The sequence below is a fragment of the Telopea speciosissima genome, chromosome 5, assembly GCF_018873765.1.
Source record: "Telopea speciosissima isolate NSW1024214 ecotype Mountain lineage chromosome 5, Tspe_v1, whole genome shotgun sequence".
Taxonomy (NCBI): domain Eukaryota; kingdom Viridiplantae; phylum Streptophyta; class Magnoliopsida; order Proteales; family Proteaceae; genus Telopea; species Telopea speciosissima.
The window spans coordinates 17,453,154-17,467,522 of NC_057920.1; the positions used below are offsets into that span (position 1 = coordinate 17,453,154).

The 14,369-nt window shown below is 38.0% G+C and overlaps 2 protein-coding genes across 2 annotated transcripts in view; one reads left to right on the plus strand and one right to left on the minus strand.

Annotated features, from left to right (window-relative positions):
* The first annotated feature begins 2,391 nt into the window (after nucleotides 1-2,391).
* On the plus strand, nucleotides 2,392-9,112 carry LOC122661719 (WD-40 repeat-containing protein MSI2). The gene is made up of 6 exons (XM_043857214.1): nucleotides 2,392-2,880; nucleotides 3,027-3,350; nucleotides 3,456-3,608; nucleotides 5,261-5,385; nucleotides 6,967-7,062; nucleotides 8,559-9,112. Exons 1-6 carry the CDS (start codon nucleotides 2,524-2,526, stop codon nucleotides 8,764-8,766), a joined length of 1,263 nt encoding a protein of 420 aa, XP_043713149.1. The 5' UTR covers nucleotides 2,392-2,523; the 3' UTR covers nucleotides 8,767-9,112.
* A 2,581-nt stretch (nucleotides 9,113-11,693) lies between these two features.
* LOC122661720 (prostaglandin E synthase 2-like) overlaps nucleotides 11,694-14,369 on the minus strand; it is a 32,166-nt gene continuing 29,490 nt past the window's right edge. Inside the window, exons 5-6 of the mRNA XM_043857215.1 lie at nucleotides 12,155-12,322; nucleotides 11,694-12,057 (exon numbers count right to left, since the gene is read on the minus strand). Of these exons, the coding sequence (XP_043713150.1) occupies nucleotides 11,897-12,057; nucleotides 12,155-12,322 (329 nt within the window). The 3' untranslated portion in view covers nucleotides 11,694-11,896. The remainder of the gene's footprint in view (nucleotides 12,058-12,154; nucleotides 12,323-14,369) is intronic.

The following is a 14,369-nucleotide window of genomic DNA, read 5'->3' on the forward strand; positions in this document are numbered from 1 at the left end:
CTTCATTTGAAGACTTTCTTTATCTAAATCTTCTTCTGCTTTATCTTTATTAGAAGCATTTGACGACTTTGTAAGAGTTAACAAGAACAAGACAATGACAGAAAACACTCTTCGCTGCAAACTTCAAGGTTTGAGCTGAATTGAAGACGATGATGAGAATGGTGCTTGTATTTGGGATTTTAACCTTAAGGGTATTATGGGAACTTCATCCTATGGCAAGGGTAATTTTGCATTATAAAAGAGTAACAACGACTTAACTGCACAGACCTACGGAGTGGACTAACTAATTAAAGTCATAAAATAAGGGGTGTCTGTGATTTTTTGACAAGGTTTGGAGTGTCCGTGATATATTATATACTTATAGGGGGTGTCCATGAAATCTTCCGTATTATTTTTTAATTTGATTATTGGAAGATGGTTCCCTCCAACGCAAGGGTGTCGCTTCAGGCGAAGGAGGGGGTATCTTGGGAAAACTCATCACATAGGGAGTATGTTGGGGATTTCCATGGAGAGGGGGAATAGTAATATTATGGAGATGTGCAATTTCAATTTTATGATAAAGTCGTGGGAATCTTTTCCCTTGGTTTTAATTTTGGGTAAATTATAAAATACCCCTTAAAACCGGATTGAATCTCAAGTCACCCCCTCCTATTGAAAAATACTCATCCGTCCCCCTTATAGTGACAGTGTTATCTTAAGTCAAACCAAAAGATGAAATGTCACATTTACCCCTTTAAATTACTCTAAATTAAAATATGGATAAAGGGGGAAAGAACTGCAAAATCACAACAATTGGTGATCCGCTAAAACTGAGCTCCACAGGTCAAAAAGAGTGTCCGTCGAAGATGATGATGATGACCGGAGATGAATTGAACATCATAAAAATCTCTACCAACATCATAGCACTGCCATGAGAGATGGAAACTTAAAGAAAAATTCACAAAATTTAATTCCTGAGATTTAAAATGGAAAACCCAAAATGGGAAGGTTCTAGGGTTTTGGTTCTGCTGGATTCGATTTCTGCAATTCTTGGATTGGGAGTTTCTTCTATTGGTTTTGGAAAGGGCTATGGGTTTTCTGATTTCTTATCTGATCGTCTTCATCATTTTAAGGGCTTCTAAAATTCTGGTTTGTGCGATCAGGGAGACGAAAGAAGAAAGGAGAGTTTTTGCAGGGCTTTGGCTTTTCTTGGTTTTCTCTGGTTGGAGTTGGTAGAAGAAAAGAGACAACAGAGAGAAATCGAACGAGAGAAAAAAAGATAGGAAGAGAAAAAGGGAGAGAAAGAGAGATTGGGAGAGGGCTGTTACCCTTTAAGCTCTGTAATCCTCCTCATTAAATCGTTTTAGTATTTGATATCTGCATTTTGTATTCCCAGAAAATAGAACTTACAAAGGATTTGAAATCCATTTCAATTTTTTCTGTTCATTGTCCTTCATGGGTTTTGAGAGGGTACAAAATAAACTTGATCAATTTAGGGTTGCAGCTCCGGTAGCGGTGGGTTGCAGGTGATGTGAGGAAAATGGTTGATCAATTTTGAGTTTTTTAGATTCAAGGGTAAAATTGTAACTATACACTGATCAAGGGTAGCTAAGGGTTTTAAATAAATTTAACTAGTTGGATCAATTAACAGTTTAAAATTAACGATAGGGACTAACCTGTAATATAGGGCACATAGGGTATTCTGAGTATTTTCAAATAAGAGGGAATGACTTGAGATTCGTTCCATTTTCAGGGAGTGTTTCATAATTTATCCCTTAGGCTTTGTTTGGTTGCAAGGAGAATTAAAATTTAAAGGGAAAGAAAGTGAAATTTTCATACTTAAAAAAGAATATTTTGTAATCATTATCCCATGTAACAATATCACTAAATCCAAATCATTCCATAGTTGGATATTAAATTTCACTTTACTTTGCATCCAATTCTCTTTGATTTAAAATGTAAAATAAATATTACATGTAAAATGTATCATTATTATATATGATAAGGAATTTAAATAATTTATATAATCACATGGGGTAATGAGGACAAAAGTTTTTTTTTTAAATTTGAAAATTTTCTTTTCCCTTCTCTTTGATTCCCCTCCCAATCAAACGAAGCCTTAATTTTTAATAGTCTCGAGCCGGAGGTGAGAATTTAGATTAAGATCTTCTCCGGTGCCAATGCGCCCAGCGCCCCTCGAAGTTTGGCGTTGTCTTTGGAGTGCGTGCTATCTGCCCAGCCGTCTTTCAATGGTTGGACAGTTGGACTATTTGATCCGATAATCCAGTGAAAATCTTCGTAGTATATTCCGATACAAGGCCGATCTGGAAAAAGGGTCAACAACCCGAATGGTCCGACCGTACTTGGGTCGTCCGGTCAGACGATCCTTCTAAAACGCTGCTCCGGCTCCCACTATCAAACCCAAAGGACATTGGCGTTTTGGCGGGAGAGGTTTAAGAATTTAGTGAGTGACGACGTTCTGGCGGGAAAAAAGTAAGAAGAAAGGGGGAAAGACGAGAGAGACGACAGAAGAGAGAGAGAGAGATGGGGGAAGAGGAAGAGATGGGAGAGGAGCAGCTGGCGGAGGAGTTCTCAGTGTGGAAGAAGAACACACCATTCTTATACGATCTTGTGATCTCCCACGCCCTCGAGTGGCCTTCCCTCACCGTCCAATGGCTCCCTACGCCGTCCACCGCCCAGACCACCTCATCCTCCAACAATACAGCATCATCTTTCGCAGGCCACAAACTCATCCTCGGGACCCATACCTCCGACGACGCCCCTAACTTCCTCATGATCGCCGACGTACACCTCCCTCTTTCTCTTACTTCCACCAGCATCAATTCCCAACACAACAGTATCGTCGAACCCTCTCCCTCGGATCCCTCCACCATTCCTAGGGTTAGTTTCTCCATCTCTTCTCTTTCGTGTCTTTTTAACTGTTACAGAAATTGAACACAACCTGTTCGAAGAAATTATCAGCTGACCGGTAAAAGAGAAATACATGGATACACTTCTTATTTGTTTCTTTATTGGTTTTTATACAGGTGGAAATAGCACAAGAGATACATGTTGATGGAGAAGTTAATCGTGTTCGTTACATGCCCCAAAATCCTTCTGTCATTGCCGCCAAGACTAATGGTCCTGAGGTCTATGTCTTTGATTCCTCCAAGCACCCTCTGAAACTTCAAGGCGGTTCTTGCTGTCCGGATTTGCGATTGAGGGGCCATGATAAAGAAGGGTACGGTCTATCATGGAGCCCTTTCAAGCAGGGTTACCTTCTCAGTGGTTCCAATGATTCCAAAATATGCTTGTGGGATACATCTGCGTTGCCCCAAGATAAAATGCTCGAGCCCATGCTTGTATTCGAGGTGATTTAGTGCTGTTCGGATTCTACCGCTTCTCTATGTTGTATTTAATACAAGTCATTGACAGATTTTGCTGCATTACATTGCATTTGTGAATGTTTTGTTCAGGCTCATGAGGATGTTGTGGAACATGTGTCGTGGCATTCTAAGAGTGAAAATTTATTTGGATCAGTTGGGGATGACAGGCGATTGATGATTTGGGACATGCGCTCGTCAGTGTCAAATAAGCCACACCACTCAATTATCGCTCATGAGAAAGAGGTGAATTAATCATGAATTGATTTGATTAATTTGCATAGTGTCACTTCATTAGATTAACCATTATTAGAAAACATAATATAGGGATATTAGCTTTCACTGGGGAATGGGGTAAGTTATGTGCTAAAGTGATGTTGATAGGAAGGTTTGAGGGTAGTGTGGAAGATGAAGCACAGAGTAGGTGCCATACAGAAGAATGCTAACAATTTAATGAAACCAGTCCAATGTGAGACCACCACCTATTCCATTCTTCATATTGAAATAACTGTAATTGTTTCCACTAAGGTTTGACCTAAAATTGTACCTTTGGTTGCCAAGGTACTAAAACTTAGAACTCGGTATCAACTTGGTCCCTTAAAAAATCGAGTCGAGTCGAGATCTCGCCGAGTTGGTGCATTTTTTTTTTCCAACTCGAAGCCTCAACTCGGTGGGTTTTAGACCTAGTTTGGGTTTGAAACTTGGTATTGAGTCTATTTTAGGCCATTTAAACACAATGACACTATCAGATTTTGCAAAAACAAAGTTCAAATAGGAGTTATGTACCAGTCAAACTTAATTTGGTGTGTACGAATGCTGTCAAAATCACTCTGAATGAAAATATTTAAATAAATGAATATTTTACCGTACTTTTGGTTTTTAGCAATGTTTTACCATATTAAGATTTATGGAATTTTTAGATTTGAGAAAAACCCCAGCATTAGAAAGTTGAAAATTGCACCTACCGCCAAAAATCCAATTTTTGTTCTTGAATTAGGGGGTTGACTTTTTTTTCTTTTGAAATTTGATTTTTTAACTATTTTTATTGAATTCAAATAGGGGGTATTTGCTTATTTATGAATAATATTTTAAGTAAATAAAATACAAATACAAAAACATTTACTTAAATGATATTAGGCATAAATAAGTGTCTGTCTTAGTTCCTGGCCTAAATAAGTGTTTGTATACCAAGGTTTGCATAGATAGGTGTCTGTATACCAAGATTTTCCACCAAGATCTCGAGATCTGGCACTCATATAAAGGAGTTTGGGTCGAGATTCTCGAGAACTCGGCGAGATCTCGAGATCTCGGTCGAGTTGTTGCACTTTTGCAACTCGTATGCCAACTCGTCTCGGTTTCTCAAAAAACCGAGAAACTCGCCGAGATCCGAACTATGTTGGTTGCCAGAGATGATCCTGTTGAACCTTTTCTAGTTATTGCATATGCAATACACTTAATTTTGTTCTATATTTATTTGAGTTACTCTAATTTTCCTACTTTAAGACAGAATTTTCTGCGCTTTTTATTCTTTAGCTCCTCTTCTACTGATCATCCTTTTCGATAAATGATTCCTTTATTTGTGTCGACTGGCTGTACCTTAAAAGCTACAAATATAAAATATATGATAAAGTTCTTGTATGGGGCAGTTTGATAATGGATGGATTGTGTGTTACAATTATCTAAATAATAGTCTTAATACCTTCTAAGAAAAGATAAAATTGTGGCATTACTTTATATATTTTGAACTGTCTTTTGCTTAATGTAATTTCTTCACTTAACACTTTGTTCTAAATGGGTTGTGTTCTTAGCGCCCCCCCCCCCCCGGCTTAAAAATGATCCTATATTTCTTTGTTTGCTTACAAAAGCACCTCATCTAAGAGGTTCTTCTCTTGTCCCAGGTGAATTATCTATCGTTCAATCCATTTAATGAGTGGATTCTGGCTACTGCATCTTCAGATACAACTGTTAATCTGTTCGATCTACGGAAGCTAACAACTGCATTGCATAGTTTTTCCAGCCACACGTATGCCTTTTATCTGTTATGTCTTTTTTAATATCATCTTCAACACATATGATCAGCTAATCACTATTTCTGAATGGAACCTACTATCTTAGTGAAAGTCTTTGCTACTTTAGGGTTTTCTTCAATATCTTATTTTCTTTGGGGTGCCTTAAACTGCTTGAGATCATTATCTTTGCATGCTTTGTAAGATATCATGTTTCAAGTTTTCCTGCGAGTGTGCTGCAGCGTGCGCACACTCATGTGTGATTTAACAGGTGATCATGAAGAGACCTCGTGTGTGTGTGTGTGTTTGTTTGTTCTACAAAAGGCTGTGTTCTGTGAGCAAAGCTTATAATCAGTTGCAGAGCTGTCTTGAATGATAGAAACAGGGAATCCATTTCAACTTTGGAGCGATTGAAAATCCAGAATCGTTGAATGGATTGAACTTTATAAGGAGAACAAAGGATGGGATTGAGCATGGGATTTTGAATGCTTTGAGGAAGGCTTTGATACAATCAACTTCAGCCCCACATTGGTTGCTTAGCTTATGGCAACGGTGGACTCTTTATAAGCCTCAATATCATTTAACCAAGTAAAAGATAGTCAAGAAATGAGGTATATGCCACTGTATGACATGGATTTGGTGTTTGGAGGTGTCAATTTCTTGGGCATGTAGGTAGTTCGTCACTTCATCCTACTTGTGTGGTAGTCAGATCTGTTGTTTGGCGAGTCTAACATGAGTTTACTTGTGGACACATCGACTCTATACTTCATGATAACATAATGGTCTACACTACACTTAGTGTTTAAGTGACAAACCAAATTGGACTGGAGCTCTTCCATCTATTGCTACAAAGAATAGTTTGCATGTTTAGAAGTGATTCATGAATTCGTGATAGTTGTCTTTGTCAATTCACATATTTTGATTTGTTTGGTGGGTTTCTTAATGTTTATGAGGTCTTTCTTACAAGAGGTGAACAGGTTCCCCATGGTTTGCGTACACCTACGTTTTATTGATTTGATTTTTTGCATTTGTTTTATTGATGTGACTTTTTTGCCTTTCTAGATTTGAGATTTCAGATGCCTTTGAGCTCATTTTTATTTTTATTTTTCCTGGTTTTGCAGTCACTGATTAGAATATTATGGCTTATAATTTACTTCTAATTTTCATGGCCTTACTTTTAATATATAAAAGTTAAGAAGTTTTTTCCCTTAAATGTTGCAATCGTCGTCAGTTTTTAGGTATTGATATAGAAGAAATCTTTTCAGGGGAAGAGCCAACTCTTACCTCTTTTTGATCTCCTTCACTAGGATTTTTTTGCCTAATCATACTGAATCACTTAAATATGAGAGTAAGTATATCCAAAAGCATGAGAAGCTACAGATGTCCATGTTTCATTGAATAAATGGTGTGGGGATCAGATTCCTGGAGATGGAGTTTGTCCAATACTGATTTTTTCCGAAGTATAGTGTCCTTTCTAAATTTGTTATCTTCAATGCTTCGTTAAGTCAGTTGTTTTTTTCTGGTGTTCTAGTAATGATGCTAATCTTAACTATTTTTGTTTGTACTTATGCACTCACTGTGCTGTGTTTCTTAAACAGAGAGGAGGTATTCCAGGTAGAATGGAGCCCTAATCATGAAACGGTATTGGCATCTTCTGCTAGTGATAGAAGGATAATGATTTGGGACCTTAGTAGGTATGTCTCACTAACAAATATCTATTGGGAATGCAGCCAACCTTTATTATCTTTGAGGTGCCCACCCCACTTATTCATTAAAAAAAAAAAAAAAAACAACAAAAGTTTCCATCTTGTTAATGCAAAAGTCGACCTCAAACCAGTGAGAGATCGATTGCAGCCAGTATCAACACGATAAGGATCTATTAATCATAGTTGTCACGGCGTTTAGGCGATCCAAGATGGTGGAGAAGGGCAAAATTCAAGGCGACATCAAGTAGGTGACCAAGGAGCCCAAGTCGACCAAAGGGCCTGGACGCCTAGGCGTCGCGTAAGTGCCTCTTAGGTGACGCCTTGACAACTATGCTATTAATGGTGTGCAACAGCAGCAATCCTTGAAGATGATAGGGAATTGAATTTGGTCTTCAAAAGAGTATCTTCACAATAGTTTATTGCAGTCACAGAAACAGCACAGCAGCATATATCGAACAGGAAAAGGAGAAGACAAGGATGAGAAGATAGAAGAGAAAAAGAGGGGGGGGGGGGGGTAGGGGAATGGCTATCTCAGCCTGGGTCTCTCACCCACAACTATCCCAACTGTTGAAACATGGAATTCTCCTATAATCGATGGCAACAAGGCTTGGAAATTCTTTTCTCCAAATTTGATGCTTCCTTACAATAGGGGGCCTATTAATAGCTTAGGCAAGCTTACAAAATAGAAGGTAAGAAATAGAAACTTCTTAAAACCAAAATAGAAGGTAGGAAAATAGCTACTAATGGAAAATAGAAACTAGATGAAAATAGAAACTACGAAGGCTTTATAGATCCAGCCTTCTAAACAAGCAAGGAAACAACAATAGAAACAAACTGAAATTAGAAGCTACCTAATATACTTTCTAAAACTGAAAATAGAAACTAAACTATGGCAGCATTAGGAGAGAATCTTTCTCCATTTGATGGGCCCACAAGAACTTCTAAAAAGCATCCCACACAAGGCAAACAAGGGGCTGTGACAGTTCATGTGAACAGTGCCGTGAACAGTGTTTTTGGTCTTTTATCTTCTTAATGCTTCACTCTGGGCTTGGGCTGAGGCTGCCTTAGGTGATGCTCCATCGAACCAACAAAAACTCGCCACATCATCAGACCAGGCTGCCTCTCACAGCAGTCGAATCGACAACCTTGTTGGGCTGGTTTTGGGGCTTGTTTCTTGTGGGTACATATGGACTTGTGATCTACATCACTTATGCTACAAGATGCATTTATAACACTAGAAATTTGATTGAGAAACACAATTAATGCAGACAGTGACATGATCACCACTGCCAACCTAGGCAACAGCTTCACTGAATTGAAACCCTAACACCTGTACCGGGATCTGGTTGAGTGGTGGTTAAAAAGTGACTACATGAGTTCTGTTAGCATTATCTGAAAATGTCCTGAGCTTCTCCAGTTCTCAAATTCTTATTTTTCTTTTTTAATATAGTATAGTATGTCTCATTCAATGGTGATACCTTCAGGATTGGTGATGAGCAGTCAGAAGAAGATGCCGAGGATGGGCCTCCAGAGCTTCTCTTTTCTCATGGGGGACACACTGCCAAGATATCAGATTTTTCATGGAATGAAAATGAACCATGGGTCATTGCAAGTGTGGCTGAGGACAATATCCTTCAGGTCTGGCAGATGGCACAGAGCATTTATCGTGATGACATACAAACTGATGAATAGGTTGCAATTCATTGTGGGATTATATACATCATGAAATTAGGGGCTATTCTTCCCCATTAGAGGGGTAAGTATGAAGTGGGGTCTTGACAAAAATATTCCTGATACTCCACTGCAGCAGTCATTTGACCTTTAACAGAAATGGATGCCCTAATATGTTCAAGTTTTAGATATCTTTTTCTTTGTGGTATGATCACAGGGTTCCAGATTCATAATTTGTCCTGTTTTGTTACCTTAAGCTTATCAGGATTTTGAAAGTGACGAGTAGGTGTGGTTGGTTGAAGCTGTGATATAGTTATTTTGTCTCATTTTTACTGTTACAGCCACCTAAAGAGGAGGATTAAAATCACAAATAGTTTATTGCATGTCAGAACCAATGGGTTATTCTCACATGTTTGGGGATACCATTCCCTTTAATCAAGGACAAACACTCATTATTTATGAACAAACCCTGTAATCCCCCTCTGTATACATCTCATTGCTGCCTGGGTACCTAAGAACTGTGGTTCTCTCTAGTCTGGTTTTGTCGGTCCTGATTGTGTGCACAGTTGAGTGCAGAACTACTTAACCATGAGAAATTTTACAACCTAAAGACTGCTCTATACACGTAACTATGCTTTCAAATACAATCAATAAAGAAATCACTCTCTCAGACTGGTAAAGACTAAAGAGTACTCTCCCTTGAAAGATTAACATTTAGGCCTTTGCATGACATGGGACCCTGAAAAATATATCCTATAACTGCATTTTGAAGTCTAATATAAACATGGGGAAGGTTTCTCTGAGCCTACACCATTTCTTAGACTTTCACAATGTAATTTTATATTCATTTGTTATTTGTTATTTGTTATGGGGAAAAAATAATAAAAAACTCTTGTAAGAGCACATAGGAAACGCCTTAGGCTCAAACACTTTATTCTCAAACTTGCTAACTTCAATCATTGCTTAATTGCTTAGGCTTTTGATGCTGTTGCTTCACCAAAGCATCTATAGTGTGAACATGCCAAGATAAAAGCACCATTGTAATCACGAATGACCCGAGCCATGTACCGTTTAGGATATTTGCTATGATTGGATAAGTCAACTTATCATAGTGTTTGCCAATATATTAAAAAAAACAGAAAAAAAAGGCTGCGTTTTGCGCTGGGGGTCTGAGTTTAGCCCGACTTCGGGTGTGTTGAGTGTGTGGGTTTAGTCCCACATCGAGGGTATGAGTGTGGTGTATATTGTGTATATCTACCATTCCGTGGCCATAAAAATCAAATAACCTTTTGAGTATTGACGTGTGGTTTGTGTGTTTACCGATATTAAAACAAAAACAGCTTATCATAGATATTATACCTGGCTGGGCTTCCTCTACTAGGACAGAACAAGATACGCTAGGGATGTCAAACAGCTGGTTGAGTCCATTTTTAGTTGGTCCGAATCGATATTATACATGTATTGGCCCAAACTGGAAATATAATCCTCTCCAATTCCCTAAAAGTGTGCAGTGTGGCAGTGAAGATGTCAACACCTCATTGACTTTTGTTGTGCTCGGACTGTTGGATGTCCGAGCTGCTAGGTTTCGACATCTCCACCTAGCACTGCCGCACTGCACACTTTTAGGGAATTGGAGAGGATTATTTTCCCAGTTGAAACTGAACCGTTAAGGTGAGATTCAACATCAGTTTTGGTCCGGTCAATTTCGGGTTTTTATTGGATTGTCTTAACGAACTTATCAGTTTGTTATTGTTCCGTTTTTGTTTTTCATATATAAAAGAAACTAATGCAAAATAGAAAGACGAATTATTATTGTCACAAGGATCTATTATTTTTCTAAATGTCGCAAAGCATTTGTTCCACCACGAGAACAGATGATGTGTCGATTCCGACCATTGGATAGAGAAGACATGATCTAGATTAGCCACGTGTCAAATTTCTGAATCTAATCGATCAAATACCCTTTTGAATTGGCATGCATCCTGTATGGCAATGCATGTATATCAGTACCTTAGACACTTCTATGCACTCTTCCAACTCTGAGTGGGAACAGATGGTTTAAATTAAGAAACCATACAAATAGATGGTTCAGATTTGTATTGTGCTTACCAGGCACATCACATTCTTACATAGATAACTAACCCCCAAAAAAGTATAAATTTTTCTCTTCGGTTTTTTCTAGGTCAGGGGTTCGATCAAAGGTGTCTCTGATCTGATTGTGGATCTAAAGCCCAAACGCCCATCTTCTTGTTTGTTCCATTCCATTTCATTGCCCATTTGCAGGGAGAACAATACGGCTCCATGGAGAAAACCTGTGGGCGTGTTATAATCTCCCTTGCATAACATTCATGGCCAAATCATGTAGACTATCTGTCAAGGTATAGGCAAAATAGTAGCCAAATCATGTGAACTCTCTGTCAAGCTATAGCCAATAGGCAAATAGCACACTTTATGGGCTTTCAGTGCCCATGCCAAGCTTAGTCAGACTCTCTTTAAGAAGTCCCAAAATTGTGTACAGTAAAAGCATAGCCCCTCTGTTTTACTTGCAGGTTACAAGCATCATTGTACGATTGAACTGAAACGTGTTGGAAGTTAAAAGTGGGTTCGACCAATGACCGCATCAGGGTTGGGGGTTTGGTGAAGCTTTTGCAGTTTTGCATGGCATGAGAAAACATCAATTAAAGAAACAAATTACTGCTGAACCTGATTGCAATGTGTACAGAAAGGCTGTATTCCATCCCACATTGAAACACAAATGGATTGAGAGTTATTTCAGGAATCATACCTGAACTTCCTCTCTTTGATAAAGTTTTAGTTGAACATGCATGCAAAAGGTGATATGGAAATTTCAACACGTAACTTAGGTTTAATGGAACTCTACAACCACATCACGATCATCTTTTATTAACATCCAAAACTCAAGTTTAATAGAACATCCAAACCTCAAGTTGACACCAAATAGTGATTAACATTCTATGAGAGAAAATTTCAAGTATAAACAGTTGAGTCGATAAAAAATGAGACCATATATGCTTCTAAAATTGTTTCCCTTTTTGTCCTTGGCTTACTTGATGCAGAAAGAAAACCTGTTACCTCAAGGTTAAAGTAGAGGGCACCACCATGGACTTGACCAAAAAAAAAAAGCTCCATCCTAGGCCTTGATCCTAGAAGACTCACCTATAGCTCTTTCCATTCTTGTGTACCAATCACCAATTTGTGTGTTCTCCACCATGTCTCCACCCGATTTCAGGTATCTGATGGGTCTTAAAACACCAAAGACTGCAAGATCAGCCAAATTAGGCTTGGATCCTCCTGTCAAAATGAGCAATGCACAACAAAAATAAGTCAGCAGTAGCACAAGGAGGTATCTCATCATCCTTCGTTTAACAAAAAGATGAGATGTACATACCTAGATAATCCCGACCATTTAGAGCATCCACCCAAGTCTCTGCAGCTTTGTACAGTGCTGCACGTTCATCAGTAATGTTATGTTTCTTCTTCAGATTCTTAGAGACAAAATACATAGCTGCAGCTCCTGCATATTTCACTGTTATTTTCTCTGTGAAGCTGAAATTACCTGCAGTATGGGAGACAATTAGATGAGTTTGATATTAAGCTTTTCCTCTTTCCTCTTTTTTTTTTTTGGGGGGGGGGGGTGTTTAGGATTGAAGACTCTGGAGCATGGATAATGACCCCAATGCAATGTCAGTTAAAATGCATTTAGTATATCATTTAACAATGTTCAAAGTCCCATTTCTTTTAAATTTGATGACAATAGTTTAATGACGGATACAAAATAAATTTCCTTTGAAAAATAGCTTATAGATGGACGAGACAGAAATAAATAAAATAAGAATGCAATACTGGACTGGTTTGTTATTGAAGTCACAAAGCACGAATCAATAGTACATAGTACCAAATTGAAACATATCTTCAAGAATGTAACTGCGCGCTAGAGCTAAGAAGTTATTCATATATATACCCCCACCAAGGCCTATTGGAGGAGGTCAGAATCATATCTTTCTTTACATAGACCAAAAGAATCCCCAACCTTCAACATTATTCTTAGAAATGTTTGCAATGAATTAACAAAAGGTTCCATAGACATCAAATCATGCAACCCCCCCCCCCCCCCCCCTAAACTCAATCTGCAACATATCTCTCCCTCATCTCTTGTTCTCTCTTAACCCCATTTCTCTAATTATCAGTATCTTAGTGAACTGATCTCCCAAAGGATCTCTGCTTCCAATACAAATGTTATAATTTAGCAGCTAGAAAATAATTATCAGGGATCACTATGCAATAAGAGGTGGCAGGTAACAGTATTAAAAGAATCATACTATTTCTATTTGAAACTCGAAACATAAATAAAAAATTGGCTAATAAAGATAAAGAAATATGGCGACCAGATAGTTTGGCAACTCCCTCTAACAACAAACATGGCTGCATTGAATAGAGAAACAGAATTCAAGTTGCCAATCCTATTTAATTAAGGTAAGGCTTAGTTGAGTCGAAGTTGTAAATCTAGCAACTCCCTTGTTGTTCATCCATAGATGATAAGGTTTAATCGAAGACACAAGTGTGAGGAGGATACATTGAAAGAGATAAGATTTTTTCCCGAAATTTTCAATACGGAACACCTATAGCTACAAAACTTTATATGGAATTCTCTGAACAGTTTCTCACAAACTCTTCCCTGAGGAAACAGGACTTTAAAATCGCACATATCCATATGTTAGATTTATCTCACACTCTTCATCAACTGTATCTGGCGCACTCCCTTAGACAAGTCAAATGAAATTGACACTTCTATCGTACATGTCAACTTCTGGAAGTGCATTAGTTTTTATGAGGATCACAATTTATAATAATAAAGAAAGCACACATCATATTTCTGGCCATTTAGAATTTTAAAAACAATTTGAGAAATAATCACTTTATTGTAAAATGGATCAAAGAAAAGAGGGCAGAGAAGAAGGGAAAGAAGTGAAAGGAAGATGAGAAAGATACAACCCCAGTGTAGGATCACAATTTATAATAATAAAGAAAGCACACATCATATTTCTGGCCATTTAAAATTTTTAAAACAATTTGAGAAATAAGGACTTTATTGTAAAATGGATCAAAGAAAAGAGGGCAAAGAAGAAGGGAAAGAAGTGAAAGGAAGATGAGAAAGATACAATCCCAACAAAACTGTGGGTCTCCTACAGAATGGTCATCCCTGATCATACTCCTCCAACCCAAGAACAATGCAGTCCCACTTTCCATAATATAAACCAAGTACCAAAAGCAGTATCAAAGGAAGAAGAGGTTGAAATAAGCCTGCAGTTCAAGATTCCTAGTCTTACTAGGAATCTTAGTCCTGCCCTACATGCGGTGTTGTTATCAAGGTTTAAAGTATTGGTACCGGGTATCATATCAGAAAGGTGATTTTAAGAGACAGCGTCTCATATCGTATCGTATCGGAGAGACGCAAGATACACTAAAGATATACATGGAAATGTTCAGGATACATGCGAAATACAATTTTGAAGCATAAAACACTATTAATAAGTAATATGTAAATATATCATGTATAAAGAGGAGAACAAAGTACAACAAGACAAGTGCATTCAATTGATTCT

Excerpts from the sequence above, each read along its gene's own strand:
- LOC122661719 (XM_043857214.1), top strand. The coding sequence starts at position 2,524 with ATGGGGGAAGAGGAAGAGATGGGAGAGGAGCAGCTGGCGGAGGAGTTC. Across the intron at positions 3,609-5,260 it reads TTATCGCTCATGAGAAAGAG|GTGAATTATCTATCGTTCAA; the intron begins GTGAATTAATCA and ends CTCTTGTCCCAG. Across the intron at positions 7,063-8,558 it reads ATGATTTGGGACCTTAGTAG|GATTGGTGATGAGCAGTCAG; the intron begins GTATGTCTCACT and ends TGATACCTTCAG.